Source organism: Neolamprologus brichardi, chromosome 12, assembly GCF_056152115.1.
Source record: "Neolamprologus brichardi isolate AB-2024 chromosome 12, ASM5615211v1, whole genome shotgun sequence".
Lineage (NCBI taxonomy): Eukaryota > Metazoa > Chordata > Actinopteri > Cichliformes > Cichlidae > Neolamprologus > Neolamprologus brichardi.
The window spans coordinates 34,532,088-34,549,995 of NC_142115.1; the positions used below are offsets into that span (position 1 = coordinate 34,532,088).

Consider the following 17,908-nt stretch of genomic DNA (forward strand, 5'->3'; position numbering starts at 1 on the left):
TGATTTGGCGCTATATAAATAAAATTGAATGGAATTGAATATTGACTAATTTGTAAGTTTCTTCTTATAAATTTGTGTTTTTCTCTCCTCATAAATAAAATCAATCTTAAATATTGATGCGTTACGTTTTTTTGGATTTGCACTTTATAGATATTCCCCACATGCTCGTCTCACACCCTGATGGAGGACGACTCCATCGTGGACTTAGACCAACTCGCCACAATGAAAGCGAGTTGGTGATTTGATGTTGTGGCTGAAATAATGTGTTGTGCTGTTGGTGTTTAGAAATGATTTGTATGATTTATTGGTCCCAGAAGTTGAAATGTGTGAATTCATTTCCATTTATCATAAATCATTTTTTTCTCATAAATTCATTTTCTCAACCTCACTGTGATCTTTTCTCTTGTAAATTTATGAGCTCATCTCTTTAAAATTTCTGAAGTTTTCTCTTATAAATGTACAAGAAAAAAACTCACATATTTATGAGTTTTATTCTCTTAAACGTCCTGTCATTTTTTCCCTCACAAATTTATTACTTTAATCTCAAATTCTGAAGGTTTTTTTCCCTCCAAAAACTACAAGCACTCCCCAGACCACTTACATTTTCTTATTACCTTCAAAAGCTCTAATACGCCGTCCGAGTCGCTAATTCTTGCAGCCACTCTAATGTCTCCTTTTTTAATCAACGCAGTGTCGAGTACGAGACTTTATAAATGAACTTTACACAGTCGAGTTTTAAACATGGATTTTGCTGAATTATCTCCCCAGTCAACATTTCTGTAGCTGAACCTACATCCAATGAACAATATACAGCAGACTGCACATTTATTTATGTATAAATTCTTTCTGATTGGTCAGATGGTGACCTCTCTGCCCTCTGCTGTCAGCATTATAAACCTTTGGTGCTACCTGGTCAAGGTCACTCAGCTCAGTGGAATGAGAAACAGATTTCAGGGTGAAAGGTCACCGGTCTCTCTGGTCGCTAAGCATCTTCTCATAAGTTTCTTAATCTTCTCAAAAGCAACATTTTTGGGGGGTTTGTTTAACAGGAAAACATACAGAGAGGATGTCAGGGCGATGTCTGCGGACGTGCAGCTGACAGTAACGTGACTTTGACTTCGGATCTGTTTTTTACTTCAAACTAGAAACCAAAAAAGATCAACTGATGGTTATTCACAGTCAAAACTATTGCTGAGTTTTCACAAATAATCATGTAGTTTAGTGCAAAATAAGGAAAAAATGTATTTTACTGTGTTACAGCAGCCAAAACAGTGAACAATAAAATACAGTGGCTTAAGAGGTGAAAATCTAAATGTGACATTTTCATGTAAAAAGCTGAATATAATAAAATAAATGGGTCTACAGAGTAAATAAAAAAAAGAATGTGTATTATAGTAGCTGTATAACTGACAATAACACCATCATCTGTTGTTGAAGCCATTGTTTTCTAAGACTTTCAAGACTTTCAAGACTTCCATCATGGTGTCTTTTTGCGTGTTTTTCCTCTCACCGTGATCTGTAGGTCGCAGTCGGGGGCCAGCTGTGGGAATCCTGGGATCTGAGGCATGACTCCTATGGTGAAGGTCTGAGCATCGCTCTGAACAACTGGTTCTGCCTCTGAGGAAACCTGCACAGACAAACAGGTGCACAGCCTCCTATATGAGAGCAGCATCTTCAACAAACTCCATCCACCTCAGCATCCTTAGCTCCTCTGCTAACTGTAAGGCTTGAAGCCTTAAGTCTCAATCTGCAGCACACCAGCTGAAAAAATGTCTTGTTTTTCCACTGCAAAGGCATATTATAATTAATTTCTGAGTGACACAGCGGATGACAAACTCCTGAGAACCACCAGAAGTAAGACACAACCGCTTTGATAAAAACAAGCTGCAGTCTAATAACTGAACAGGAACATAAAGTGAGCCTGGCATCAGGCTGCACTGCGGGAACGAGCCACAGAGACTCAGTGTGCTTCTTTTCATAAATCACTGCCTACACCGTGAGAATATTAAAAAAGAGACGTCGATCTGAGTAAAATTCAGCTCGTGTTTTCGTTTTTCTTTCAGCATTGGAGGAGTTATTACTCTGAAGCCACACCACTGCTGTTTGCTTTTAAACGATGTTCTGAAATCCAAACTAAACGTGTTTCAAGACTTTTAAAAAAGGACGCAGATGGAGCCTTTGAGGGTTTTTGTTAAGGAGCATGTTGCTCTTTGTGTTGACAGCAGTGGACAGCTGTTCTGTTTCTCAACATATGCTTCAGGCTGATGTGTCTGTGAAGTAAAACCTTAAAGTAATCACTTACAAATTAAAAATAATTTGTCATCTCTCATACTAAAAAACTGTGGAAATGTCACCTCACGCGCAGTTACTGTTTGTGTTGCAAGGAAAATATTCAGTGGGTAAAATAATAACTTGGAATAACACCCATGTATCACACACTTTATAAAACAGTCAAAGAAGCCTGAAAAGAAATCTGAGGGAAAATCCTGAAATGCTGAAGATGGTGGTCGTTCCACGTCTGAGAGCCAATCAGCAGCTGAACCAGGAAATGTAGGAGCCAATCATGTTGTTGCATTGATGAATACAAACTTTAGAACTTCAGGCTAAAGATCTGGTTTAGGATGTGTGATGTCAGAGATAGTAAGTAAGTGTACTTGTGATTACATTTGCACTTATTTGACTTTTGTATAATTTTTTAGCATGAAAAGCAAAATGAAAAGTGGTTCAGCATTATTGTCTGTGTTTTAGTCATTTTGTTTCTGCGTTTGCATTTTAGTTCTAAAGAGATATTTGATGTTTGTTTAATATGTTATATGGTAACATTTTAATCTATGCTTTGGTGATTTTGCATCCTTGGGTTTTATTTAATGTCATATATGTACAGCGTTGGGGAGTAACGGAATTTACGTATCAGCGTTACGTGTGTAAAATACAAAAAATGAGTAACTGTATTCCGTTACAGTTACCGTTAAACAGGTGATAATTAGAATACAGTTACTTTGTTGAAATAAATGGATTACACGGCAGGCTTGTCCTGTTTCACACGTTAAGCTATCCCCTCTCTATTTTTGGTGATTCCACGGATTGCCGGTCCGGAAACCCAATGGACCTTTGTAAGATCGATCTATTTATAAATACATCTATATCTCAATATATATATGCCATCATGAACATGCCAGGTACTACATGTACTGGACTTCCTCTCATGTCCACTTAACAGTTGTAGGCGCTGCTCTAGCTCACCTGGTTGAGAACAGATAACCCACATGCTCAAAGCCTGCAAAGGCCTGATGCTCAAGTCTTCCCTGGACCATTTTCTGTGTGTCATTCCCCCTCACTCTCTCTCTCTAATATCCTTTCAAAACTAAAGGTCATCCATATGAAAACTGGAGTTAGAGGCTTGGCCACTTTGATTGATGCTCGAGTCGCTGTTGCTAAACTTTTTGAATTATTTAAATTATATTACAGCTCACTGTGTTGAAATCTGTCCCTTACTTTTGGTACTTAATTACAGTACTTTATGTATAAGTATCTGTCTTTGTTAGTCAGTTCAGTCTATAACCTTTGACCTCTCTGCGTGTTTGTGAAGCAGCTGGCTGATCGTTTTAATTAGAATTTAAGATTATACTAATTGAATTGCTAAATAGAGAAAGATGATAATCGTCTCTGTGTTCTTCACTGGAACGAAACCAGATTTGAAATTTAGCTCTCTTCCTGTCTGCTGACGCAACACTTTTGAAAACTTTTAAGCGAATGCACTGTTGTCTTACTCGAGACCTCTAACGTATGTAGCCATAAATTGTTTAGTCCCCTGATAGACATGCAGAGGCAGAAGCCTTGGCTGTTCATTCTAAAAGCCAATTTCTGTCCCCACTTACTTATTCCGCTGCAGCTTGTTCCTGTCACATCAGTGGCATTTGCAGGAAGGAAAGTTCAAGAACCTGTAGTCAGCTTTGTCAGTCAGAAGTAATGTAGGAGCAGCATGAAGCCTGGAGTCAGCGGCACCAATCACAAGTAATGTGTTGTCATGAAAGGCAGTGTTGAGTCAGCTGGATTTATTGAAGCTGGCGCTGCTGCAGAAAATTATTGATCATGTTGATTTGCTTCAACATAAAAAGACATACCCTATTTTATAATCTTCATAAGGTTTAAAATCCAATCCATGAGACTTCCAAAGAAAGATTCAGCAGCTTTATTGCTGCCAGAATACTGCAGGACTGCTACACGTTAAATGTAAGACTTCTGAGACCTTTTAATACCACTTTAAATAAAATTTAGGACCACCATCTAACGGGAATACACATCACAAATTAATATGGACAAAAAAAGTTAAAAGAGAACGGTAAGGTAAGCAGGGTGTTTTGCAGGATTTTCCTAAGTGGAGTGGGTCATGAAAGAAAATTAATTAATTAATTTTTTTCCCATAGTGTAGGGTTGTAAGATTGCCTAACACATGAAAGGTCTCCGGTTTGTATTATTATAGGATCTTTACCTTACACTATAGAGCGTCTTGACGTGACTGTTGTTGTGATTTGGTGCTATTTAAATTGAATGAAATTGAAAAGTCTGAAAATGCCAAATAAACGCTTTCTTTTTGAAAGCGTGCCTCTGAGGCAACAATTTTATTGTTAATGTCAATATTGTAGTTAAGTGAACGCGAAAATCCAAGTTCCCAGAACTCTGGATCTTAATAAAGTGTTGTAGTTGGGAAGAACTATGACCCCAGTGCTAACAGGCAGACTTGAAGCTTAAAACAACCTTTCAATAAAGGTGTAAAAAATTCATGGAACACAAGGGACTAAGATCATGGCAGCAGGCAAACAGTTTGATGTGACCAAGGGTTAAGGAGAGATAAGGGCTATAAACACACTAAGAGTAATTAGGGAGGTTAGACAAGCCAAGTGAGCACAACTAAAACTCAAAGGAGAACAAGACTGAGGGAAATAAAACTGGACACTGAACACGTGAAGCAGGAATTACCAAAATAAAACGGGAAATAAATATTGAAGCAAGGACTCAGCATATGAACTTGACAGAAGGAAAACCATGAAGACGGAGGGCACAGAAAGGAAACACTAGGAAGTCTATCAAACCAAGGTCATCAGTAACTAAAGATTAAAGACACCAATACTAGGCCATAGAAAAACAATATTAGAGGAGCAAAACAAGAAGAAAACAAGGCACAAGAGCACACGGGAAGACAAAATATTTGAAATAAAGTGAAAATTGGCATTGATAAAATCAGGAATGTCTTGCAGGCTCATTTGTAGCGTCACATGAAATTGGCAGATTTACTGTTACAGTTTCTCTTTATTTGTTTCCTTTTATTGTAACTTTAGTCTGAGAGTTAAAATTGATTTGCTACAACCTGGTTCTCATCAATCAACATCTTCTAGTATAATGTTGTAGTTCTAATAATTACCATTTTCTTAAAACATGCACTTTCCTTGTGTTTTATTCACATATTGTCTTAAATCTTTTAGTTTTATACAAAAGAAAAAGATGTAAAAGAAAAATGAATTTCCCCTCTCTGCTCAGCATACAATAACGACAAGCGCTTTAACCTCTGTCCTTTAGATTGAGTATTTTGGGTGATGGATGTGGATGAGTCTCTCTGCATGAGTCATTTCACAATTTCTCCACATCCTCACATTAAAAACTAATTCAGCCTGTGTGACTGTTTCTCAAAATCAAAGGATTTGTCCTTATTGAACATGACTTTTAACTTTTCCTGAGAATGATTAAATGGTGACTCAGTGGCTCCGCATTGAATTTAAACATACAATTGAGCAATCATTCAAGTGTGAAATATGGACAAGTTACTGTCTCGTTCCTTATGTTTGTCCTTAAATTTGAGCTGAATTTGGAAAAATGCGTTGAAATTTGGATGACTTCAAATGGCCTCTGATTATAACTGATTTATAATCCTGTACTGTGCATGAGACAAGGCTACCGGGACCTCACCTGGAGCCAGATCCGGGTTATGGCTTCAGGGTGAGGGTTTAGTGGCAGGGCTTTAGCCCACGGGGCCCAGATGGGCTTCTGTCAGTCCAGCACCCACAGGAGGGGGTGCAGACATTTAGCAGGCAGTTCGATCCCTGGTTTCTGAATCTGTGTGTATCTGTGTACGTATTTAATTTATGCAACAACTATTGACTGTACTGTAGAAGAGTGTGTACTGCTGCACTCATATTTTCATATTTTCCTGCTTAAAGATAAATAACTTGTCAATAAATCTTTTAAATTGTTTTTGGAGCTGTCTACTTACTGTGATTGTAACATAGCTGTCTGTTATCTTCCCATTAACGAACCTGATAAGCCGCTTAAGACACTCCTCAGCTTCCAAACAACAACATAAAAGTCAAGCATGAGAGAAAAAAGTTGCAGGGCACAGATCCCGATACCTCTGGTTTGAACGTGGTTTATGATTTATGTGCAGAATGCTGCTGAGCACCCTCCGTTCTGCTGCAGAGCCCAGAGTTGCAGAACCAAAGTGAATTTCAAATCAAACCATTCCAAGAAGGCATCGCATGCTTTTGATAAAAATCCAGAGGAGGACAATAACACCACCCTGACAAGCCGTCAAGTTTAATCGTTACCTTTAACAAACCGCACCGATGACGGGTTTCGCTTCTCTATGTCACGTCTTCACCACTTCCCGGAGAAATGATGAGACACTTTCGAATTTAATTTGAATTGAGCACTGTGTAAATTGAAATGCATCTACTCTGATGGATGAAGCCAAAATGTGAGGGGTTGGACGGAGTGTGAGGGATGATTAGATGTAGCTACAAGCTTTTGGCTGCCTATTTTGTTTTTCTAATGGAGGTGATGTGAAGCCGAGGCTGGCGTGAAAACACTCTAACCGCGGCGTGATGAATGCACCATCGGTTTTAGTGCAATTGTCTTGAATTTGAAAACAATTTCAGTGTAATTTGGTGTCATTAACGCTAATCGAGATAGACCACTATGGGTGGATTTTAAGTGCCTATGCTTCACACGGAAAGTTTGAACAGAGGGGGAAGAAATCTGCAGAGAAAAAACTGGAACGAGGAAAGAGGGAAACAAACCAGGAGGCATAAATCCAGCCAAAATGCCGGCTGCATTAGCAGACACTAAACCAGTAGTGGAGTGTTTGGTGCATAAAACAAATGCTGAATGATAAGCAGGCTGTACTTTCTCAAAAAAAAGCAAAGAACATTTTTATAGCTCCTATAAACCACACAGTCTCAAACGGTTACAAGAATAAAGATGAGAAGAGCAGAGGCGGTAAGTGGTGAAAGACGAGCTGGAGGGAGAGATGTTGGAAAGGTTGGAGACTTTTGGTTTCCAAAGGAGAGAAGAGATAAACACAGAAACACAACAGAGAACAAGGCCACAAAAGAAAAATATTACAAGGAAAATGTGGCAAAATGTGTGCCTGTCATCATCTCCATTTCTTATTTCTTATCCCCCTGAAGTTTCATCTCACGGCGCAGTTCGTATTCATTTTCTTTTATCGGGTTTTGGAAAATATTGATACCTTGCAGTGGTATTAGCACAAAGTCAGTGGCAAAAATATCTCAACCCCCACAGTTCAGTTCAAAAATAATCCCTATTTGCCTTAAACTGGGTTCGGTGCAGCAACTCAGCTGCTTTATACAGTTCTTTAAGCCAGCTTTCTTCTGATTGGCTACCCTACACAAACAGAAGGTTTGAATGACAGATGGGTGGGCCTTATGCCTGAGATGACCACATTATTATCCACTCTGGCTTACATAATATGACCATACCATGTAAAATTTTAGTCATGTTCAACATAAATATCCAGAAAATAATGAAAGTCACATTTTATGTGTTATAAACTTGTAACTATGTTTTGTTGTTACTTTGTATTAATCATGTTTTAATGCATCTGCATATGTTTACTTAAAGTTCAATCAATCAATCAATCAAAGCTTTATTCGCCACATGCAGGTTGCCCTGCAGTGAAATGGGACCCCCCCCGACCTTACACACACAACACAGACATTACATGGGGTTACAAGTCGGAGATCGGTAGCGTTACAGAAAAACACTGAAATGTACACAACAATGGGAAAGTACAAGAGGAAAAAAAGAGACCTCTACTCATGCTGTGCTTCCATGGTAGGACAGCACGAGAACAGGAAACAAAAAAACTCCTCTGCACAAAAGCACATAAATGTCCACAGCACAACATTGTGAAAGACAAGACAAGCCACAGGATTGGGTGGGGGGTGAGGAGTAATCCGAAGCGAACACAGCAGCCGCCCTGCACAGCGCTACCATTCCAGCGCGGCACACAGACCCGCCGTGTTCCCCCGCAGGAAACAAGCATCGAAGGCGTTTGGAAAGGGAGGGGGATGAGTGTGTGCTTATCAGTGTAAGTGTATGTGTGAGCGTGTTCATAGTTCAGCTGAGACAGTGTCCTTCGCCCTGCCAGGCTAAGTAAACAGTCTTCCAGCCAACCCAGGTGGCCTTGCATGGAATGGGAAGGAACAGACTAAACACAGTCGTTATCAGGGTGTTTTTGTTCGGCTCCAGCCTCGAGACCGCCGCTGGCGCCAAAGGGGTATCCGCATGAAGTGATGATGCTTTTTACTTTAGTGCGAACAGCTCATATGAATTTCAAAGCAGTTCTACAGTCCAACACTGGTCTGTCAATCTCCCGTTGGAGAGCCACGAGCTTCGCCATGCTTGCGTTCTGTGATGTTGTCATTTCTTGTGCTCAAGGAGCCGATTTCTGAGAACTCACGGCAGTGTGCCTCCCCGAGATGTCATCCAATTTGCGCACAGAGATGTTATTCCAACCGAGCCCTTCCGAGATGTATCTGTTCTGCAGTCAGAGATCTTATTCTGAGTATTCACAGCAGCCGTAGCCTCTCCAAGATCTTATCCGTGCTGACTCAATGAGCCCATTTTGAGAAACTCACGCCTCTCCCATCGTTCCAATCCCAGCAGGCAGCCTTGTGGGGGTTTGAACAGCTGATTCCGCTTTCTTAATTCTTCGATAAGTCAGGGCCAAGCCAGCTCCGATCCGCCAGAACCCTGTTACCATGGTTCCGAATAGGTAGATATCTTCAGCACTCAGGCTCACCCAAGCCCAGACTTCTCGTTGAGAAAGGGGTGTCAATTGCATTTAGGGACCAGTTGATCCAATCCATAATTCCTCTTTTAGGTTTTAGAGAACAGACTGTGAGAGAATGTTCCAGGGAAAAGTAATACAAAAAACACGAGACAAGACAAGGACATGAGGAGCTAAGCAGGGAAGATAAGGGAGAGGAGAGGAGAAAAAGTGCGACCGCCTTCGCTGAGAGCCAAATGAAGAATTCCATCAAGTTTTGACACTTGATGGTTTTTCTTTGCAACGACTTCATAATAAAAGACAAAATTTGTGATGGTTCGAGTTGGTTTTCTGTTCACTTTCAGTTTTGACGGTCTGTGCTGGATAATGCAGCTTTCTTTGTTTCAGTTTTGTATACAAAACAATAAGACACTGTGGATAGAGCTTTAATAGAGCTGTATGCTCTCCCTGCAGCAGTTAGAGGTTTTGTCCTTTAATCTGTCACCTGTATAAATGTTTCATGCTTTAAACTCAAACATAATCTTTTCATCTCAGCTGCCAGGAGCCAAAACAAAGGCATGTGTGAAACTGTTCCTCTGTGGACAGGGTGCATCAGCACTGACCTGGAAAAGGAAGGAGTCCCCGCTGCTGCCGGTGCCAAAGTGGCGGTACCAGACCGCACCGTCGTTCACGTCTTGCTGCGTGAAGGAAGTGGTTGCTGTAAAGCTACGGTCGTCTGTTAGCGAGGGAAGCCAACCCTCTGGGGGGCCGTCAGCCGGCATGGACACCAGCAACACCTCACCTGGACGGAGAAGGTGAGTAAGATGTTATATTTACCTTAAAAGCAAAATTAGAGTTAAAATTTATGTTTAATAAAGTTTAGAAATTAAATTTGAAATTAATTATGTACTAACTGTAGAAAAATCTACAATATTAGAATCATTCAGCAGATAAAACAGCTTGTTTGGAAATATTAAAGGAAAGTGTCACTGAGTGTTAAGGTACCATATTTGGGTTGGCCCTCTGAGGGGAGGACGCTGTAGACAATGTTATCAGTGCTGACTCCTTTGAAGTCTGTCTGCAGGTACTTTTTATCGAGGCGCACCATGCCTCCCTCTTTCACCCAGGTCACTGGGATGGACAGCATGTGAGGAGAGTCTCCAGGCTGAAAAGTAACAAACACACACACATCAAATTAATCAAAATGAATTTCAAATAGTTTAACATTATCTCTGTGGACATTAACATTAAAGCCCAGAGAAGACATTTCCATGTATTCTAATTGATATTTGTTGCTTTACTTCAGTTCTGGGACGTCCTCTGAAACCAAATGCGGTGGTAAATACAATAAATTGAGTCGTAGCTTCTGTTCAGGCGTTGCCGTCATCCCACATGTTATTTCTGTCATTTCTGGATTTCTTTATTCGAGTGGTGTTTATTTATCTTAATTTAGTGATGATAATGATTTCATGTTAATGACGATTATATTTATTCACTAAATTCCACTTTTACACCACCTTTATACTCTCTTTGGCTTGGACACGAGCCATCTAATATTTGCTTATAGCTCAATTAATTGAATTAAACAACAAAATCTATTGGAGCTCTCAATAGAAACTATTCCAACTTATTTCTGAGCGATTTCTTTCACCATGTTCATATTCAAAGTCACATGTCTACAACAAGCTCATTTTTTACCCTTTATGTTTCTCTGTCTGTGTTCTCCATAATAGATGTTCAAGCTGACTGAAATCATTAAATTAGTATCTGCACTTCTACATTTGGTACGTTCTGTTGAGACCTTGATGTCCTTCAAAGTAAAAGTTTATTTACAGTTTAGGAAGTATCCACCAACTAACTGTTACACTTAAGGTGTCACCAACCCAGGTGTTTTCATTTGTTGCTGTTAGCATCGTCCAGTAAGAGTTTTAATGCAAAGGTAGAAATGAATGCTTTGGTAAAGCGGTCAGTCAATAATCTCCTCGTCTCAGGCTTTTAGTAACACTAACTTGTATTTTGTTCAAATGGATTACCAGTGAGGTTAATTTACAATTTTAAGGTGACGACTGAACTGGGCTCCCAGTTTGGAGTTGCCATGGTAACCAAAAGCATGCATAAATGGGAAGCATAACACGGGGACGGCAACAATAAAACATCGCATCAAAAGGAGAATCTTTTTTGGAGGTGGCTTGCAAAGCAGCTTGCAGCCGAGCCGGAACTATAAACAGGCTTAAGAAGCTTAATTATTGCAACTTACATATTCAGCATATCTGTGAAGCTGATTGTGGATGAACACTACGCTCAGAGGATGATAAACCTGTGCTTTATTGAGTTGTCTTACTGCTTCTGTAAATTTCTGTTTGTAACTCAAAATTTTGGAAGGACAACATCCATCCATCATTTCTAACGACCATCTAATGGTGGATTTCTCCAGAACACTGTAAGATTGAAAACACAGTTATGGGGGATCCAATCCCACTCACCATAAATAAATGAAATACATTATCCGCTGATTACCACTGAAATCTTCACAGACGCCAGGTATTTACTGGAGGTCTTATGTAAACCTTTAAACAGGTGCAGCGGCATCACGTTCGTTTACATTAAATTAGCTTTCAGACACAGTAAACTATACGATATGAGAAGTGTCAGTAAACTTTCATCCTCAGATGCAGCTCGATGCCAGTCTCGCTTTACTGTTTGGCTTCTTTTAATCCACATCTGTGCTGAAATCAAGTATGTGAGCCTTTCATTAAGTTGTCTGCCAGCTTCAGCATCACCTGGGCAGTGAGTCTACCCTGAGCTCCACCGATCAGAAATGAAGTGTAACAAAAAAACTCAATATGTGCTTTCTTTGTTTGAGAAGTTTCAGCTCAACTTCAGAATCAGACTTATTTTTGTGATGATTTATTGATCCACGACAGAGTTTCCCCTCCAGGAGAACAAAGAGCAGGATTAGCTATAGAGAGCACACAGAGTTGGTGGATGAGTCAATATCGCCTGAGGGCATTTCAACAAAGACAATTCCTGCTGTCGGGGAGGTTTTGAAACTAGACCTCTTGCTCAATGTGTCATGCTGCTGTCTAAATAAAAACAGATATGACACACTTCTCGGATGTCTAGAAAAGATAGACATCATGGCTATACGTTAACATAAGCAATAAATTATGCATTAGCTTATAAGGTTTATATTTATAGAAATTACCTGCACAGTACAGGCGTTTATGGGTCAAATTCTGCAAGTAATTTTACATTATTTTCAGCTGAGGAGGCACAACTATGCTTTCTCACATACATTAATAAAATCACACTACATATAATATTAAATACTATAGCTACACTGTAAAAAATACATATAAAAATATGGTACAGTGTGTAATTTATAAAGTGTGAAATGCATTGTGGGAGAAAGAACTAAAAATGGTGGGAAAAGTTAAAGAGAAAGCAGAAGAAAAATGCATAATCTGAATAATCTGGTACTAGAGAGAGTTAAACAGTCACATTACTTCAGTATCAGGTTTATTTTAGGAAGTTTAGAGGTTTTTCTTGGGCTTTAATCACAACAAACACACACACACCTGGCTATTTACTGCAGGGGATAATCAGCATATCAGTGGCATAAACACTGTGGCAGTAGGTGGTAATGCATTACAAGAGTGCACACAGGTGTGCGACGCTGAACGTGCGCTGCACATGTGGGTGTCTGTGTTTGAAGATAACAACCTGCTGACCATCTGTGGCTCCTCTGCCTGCCGCCTGCTTGATCCAAATCACATTATTTTAGTGTGGCAGCAGAAGGCAAAGAATCACAGATCAGGAAGAGAAAACACATAAGTCAGTACGGCAGGCTGTTAGCTCACAGCCCACATCATCCACGAGATTATCAAACTCTCAGGCTGAACATCAAGGTCTCTCAAGGACATTCATACCCAGAAGCAGCACGCTTTTCAAAATAAAACCGATCAAAGGTACCTGTTTGGAATCATGGCTAATATCCCCAGATGTCTAACATTCTCTAACCTGCAGCTGCACTCCAGGTTGTAAATTTCCCATTTTTTCTTGGATAATACACAAATCTAATTAGTTTTTTTCCATGTGAGATTTGTGTAGCCTCATTAGGTAGACAGACAATCTAATCTCTTTCAGACAGGTGCAAAGAAAATGACATGCTCATGGAAGTTTCACTGCTTTTGACCTCTGGGAGTGAAGAAATTAGATTTATGTAGCATAATTCACAAACTGACAAAGTACAGAGAAGGTAAAATACTAAGAAAACACCTGAGAGGATGAACTAAACAAACAGGTTTTAAAGTAGGTTAGAGACCGACCTCCATAGTCAGGATCTACTCATTAATCTGCTCATTAAACTTACTGACTCACTGTCTCTGGGGGTAAGTGGGCTGTTATTTAGTTCTGGAAATGATGCCAAATCATTAGATAAGATTAAACTGCAATTCCAAATAACCAGCATAAATAAAGACATTTGAGGTTTGATACCTGAAAAGTGGACTGCTCTAATAGGCTGCATTAACTGCATTAACACACTGACAGGGTTTTCCCACAAACAGATTTTTCGAACCCACCATTCGGGTGTTAGCCTGTAATAAAACAGCATTAATTTTACAGCAGGAAGTTTTGTTTTCACATCCTTCACTGAAGCACATTAAACATTTCTCCTGGTCAAATGCACAGAGCAATGCATACATTTCTGTCTGTCTGTGAATTAAAATTAGCAGTTTATTATTAATGATGCAAAATAAGTGACTGCACAAACATTCACCCGCTTCGAGTCACATCCAATCATCACGGAGCCTTTATGGATAGGGCTCAGATGGGCTTGCACATCTGGACACCACAATCTGACTAGACTCATCTTTTCAAAACTGCTGAAGCTCTGTGAGGTTTCAGGTCTGGGCTTTGACTCGGCCACCTTGAAACATTCACTTTTGACCTTAAAGCATTTTTGTGTAGCTTTTGCTGTTCATTTATGTCACTGTTCTCGTGCAAATTAAATCTCTTCTCTGAGAGTGACTGAGATTGTCTGGCAGGATCTTCTATGATGTTGCTTCATTATTTCTCGCTGTATACTTATAAGCCTTTCAGGATCTGCTGTAAAGAATAAGCCCACAGCATGATCCTGCCACCAGCATGCGCCGTTTTTGTGTTTCGTGCAGCGTAAAATACAACATCGAGACCCATCAAAGTGAAGAAACTTCTTAGACTTGTGACCTCGGAGTGTCCCACATGCCCATGGGGGAGTTGTAGTTGAGATTAAATATGAGATCTCTTTAACTGTGGCTTTCTTTTTGCCACTCTCTGCTAAAGTTTACACTGACTGTATGCAGAATAGGGCTGGACCATATCATACCATTCACAGTAATACCGCTATAATGTTCGGCAACAATAAGGAAATGAAATATCGCGATAGAATATGGGTAAAACGCGCATGTGCAGTGCTTTTGTTTACATATGCACATGGTGGAAAAAGTATGGCGGCGATGGAGAATGAGAAGGGTGAAAGCGTAACGTTGAATGAAACGTTATTGGTTTGTAAAAATGCTGCAACTTCAATGGTGTGGAACTGGTTTAGCTTTCGTCTGTCAGATGCACAACAAAGCACTATTTTTGGTAGCGCATGCTAGCGGGCCGTCGTCATTACAGTGTTGTTTGGAAAATACGGCACACTTAAAATCAATCCTTTGATTTTTCTGAAAATCGACAGTGCCCTTTATAACCCCGTGTGCCTTATGTATGAATTCTGGTTGTGTTTACTGACCTTGAAACGATTTTATGTACACGGCGCTCGAAAACCTGTCAAATGTTTTAGTGCGACTTTGCTAAGCTACGAAGCCGCACCGCTTGATGGATTGTCGGAGCATTACGGCTATCGTAGGCGGAGCCTCGCGGAGTGATACGTACTGTGCTTCAACATAATATTACCGTATTGTGTGTGTATAACCTCTTTTTAAGGTTTGTGGATATTACACATGGTTATGCTGAGGATATGTCGGCCAGTTTCCACTGGAAATGCCTTTTGGTTAAACTGTTTGCATTGTTAAATTTTTATATAACTTTAACATAAAAAACAGCTGCTTGTTTAAGTGAAAATACATAGATTTTTTTTTTTGCACTAATAAAGTTGTGGAGTGTTTTAAAGTGTTTTGTCTAGTGTCAATTATATCGTCACTTATATCGTTATCGCAAATTTTCAAATGTTGTGATAAATATTTTTGGTCATATCGCCCTGCTCTGATGCAGAATCTCTCCTATTTCGGCTGCTGAAGGCTTTAACTCCTTTAGAGGTGTCTTGGTGTCCCCAGCTTGTCTCCTTCTAGGCAGATGTTCTATTCTCCTTTCGTTTCATAATGACAGATATAGCTGAACTCCAGGCGGTCCTCCGTGACTCTGAAACGTTTTTTTCTCCATCCCTTGACTTTCACTTTTCAGTAACCTTTTCTCTGAGTTGCCTGGAGTGTTCTTTTGTCTTAAAGATGTAACTGTAGCCATGAATAACTAATGATTTTCAAGGCGATCTCCACATCAGTAATTGTAGCAACAACTGGTTGAGCCTTGGTTGAATTCTGCCGGGTGCCATATGGACGCTCATCCAACACGAAGGTAAACAGAACATATGAAGTAGAGCTGTGCACACAGTGGAACCATAGACTCGATATAAAACTTGGTCGTAGCCACCGGGATGGCATCTTGGTCATTTCAAACCAGACGTGATCATCAATATTGGACATGACTGAGAATCTGAGGGATAAATAACTTACAAAATTAAGATCATTGTTCACAGGTTCATTATACGGGCCACCAAGCACCAAGTAAAATCCTTTAACTTTACACACAAATACACACTGTTCACCTGTTTAGTGTGTTTTACACTGACATGTTTGCAGGAAGGAGACACCATAGGCTGAAATTTGGAAGCTGCTTATTGATGAAACTCTGTAGGGACTCTTTACACAGGACTCTGCACGCCTGTCACAACACAGAGTACAAGAGTAATATCAGGTGAACGGGCACAAAGTGCCCACATTTTGATGGATAAATTGCATATATAGAGGGAAAGGTCTGGCCATGAGACAATATGAAAGCCATTTTTTCTTCAAATAATCTCCAGGCTTACAAAAATGAGAACACTCAATGTTTTACCAAACTTACTGACTGTGACACTAAGCCCAAAGCTTTGTGACCCGTTTAAGGTTTGAATGATGCCTCTGCAATAAGGTATGGCCGAGAGCTAGGGCTCGAGAGGAGGCCGAGTTTTTCACTCTCGGAAATGAGTTTATTTATTCCAGTGAAGTTTTCCGAGGTACTTTTAATAAATCTCAGAAAAAAGTGATGAAAAAAATTATGAAAAAAGTCATCGCCAGATTTAGGTGCATGTTGTGATATAAATTTTGCGGCAGTCCTCTCAAAGTTTCCAGACTAGTTTAATGCAGAAAATATTACAGAAGACAACAAAGTTTACACTGTGCATTAGGGCTGCCACAAACGATTATTTTGATAGTCGACTAGTCACCGATTATCTTTGTGATTAGTCAACTAATAAGATCATGTATCATTGGGTAAAAGTACAGCTTATTGCACCAGCATGCATCTGCTCTATCATTAGCTTATAGCTTTAAGTGTTTAAGGTATGTGCTAACTAAAAATAAAGACAAGATGATAGTTGATTAAATTTTAATGAAATTTGCAGATTGTTTTGGTGAAGTTTAATAAACTCCTTGCTATCTAAAATATAACAGGACACCGGAGTATATTCTCGAGCATCTCACACTTCTGATAATCAGCTGTCTGCTTGACGTTTATTCAGCTGTGTAAAAACTATAACTTTAATCTCAGCCAAACCGATTTACTCAGGAACAAATAAAATACTAAAAAAAGCCAAACAATAAAATTCTTAAGTTATCTAAGTGACTTATATATATTTAACCTGAGTAGCGAAAGACGGCAGTGGGTTTGAAAACGATTTGCCAGGAGTCCGGTGTTCTCATGGGCTCTAGTGAGCCTTGCCCCCGGCTAGCTAACGAGCTAGTGGGTAACAGACATCTCCGAAAACGTCGGAGCGCTTTTGAAAATATGTGGTGTCTTGATAAACTGAGCAGATATTTGATGCTTACACAGCTACATTCTCGCCTAAAAATTTGATAAACGTTTATTTTGTGACCCAGAAAGAATAATATTAAAACTAACTAGCTGCCGCCATTGTTGTAAACTGAGCTGGGCTGCGCTATGAATTCTGGGACACAGCTTCTTCTTCTTCGGGGTTTAACGGCAGCTGGCATCCTTGTACATGCAGTGCTGCCATCTACTGTTTCAGTCCGTTATTACACTCTTAAATCCTACTACTTATTCCTGCGTCTTTTGTGATCTTACAAAGCTTCAAACGACGCGTCGACTATTAAATCAGTCGTTGACTCGTGACTAGTCGACTAATCATGGCAGCCCTACTGTGCATCATTTCCTTTTTATAGTCACACCCAAGTACAACAAGATAAAATCCTTAATTTCTTAACACTTACATTGAAAATCATCCCACATGTATATGGGTTGATTTCTTTTTTTCGTCCCCAGGCTATACTTGGAAACATAGTCTCAGCTTTTAACTGACTACCAGTCTTTTTGTTTCTATAGCTGAGACCTTAAAGATTTACCACAACATGTCAACGTCCCATATGTGACAGCCAGTCACGTCATGCCTCAGATTTTAACACAACCTTCTTATTTTGTCGCAGAGTCCTTATTTATTTTTGACTTTTGACGTAAGACTTCAAGATGTTTGGCTTTGTCTTTCTCCTCACGTCTAAAGAAAATGAGTAAACTAAATAAAATAAG

General features: G+C 39.7%; 1 protein-coding gene across 4 annotated transcripts in view; it reads right to left on the reverse strand.

Moving 5' to 3' along the window:
- fras1 (Fraser extracellular matrix complex subunit 1) overlaps positions 1–17,908 on the reverse strand; it is a 337,242-nt gene that overhangs the window by 84,850 nt on the left and 234,484 nt on the right. For all 4 annotated transcript variants that reach the window (XM_087849466.1, XM_087849465.1, XM_087849467.1 and 1 more), the window contains 3 exons: positions 10,070–10,229; positions 9,688–9,866; positions 1,511–1,627 (listed from right to left, as the gene is read on the reverse strand). In XM_087849466.1, coding sequence (XP_087705592.1) covers positions 1,511–1,627; positions 9,688–9,866; positions 10,070–10,229 — 456 coding nt within the window. The remainder of the gene's footprint in view (positions 1–1,510; positions 1,628–9,687; positions 9,867–10,069; positions 10,230–17,908) is intronic.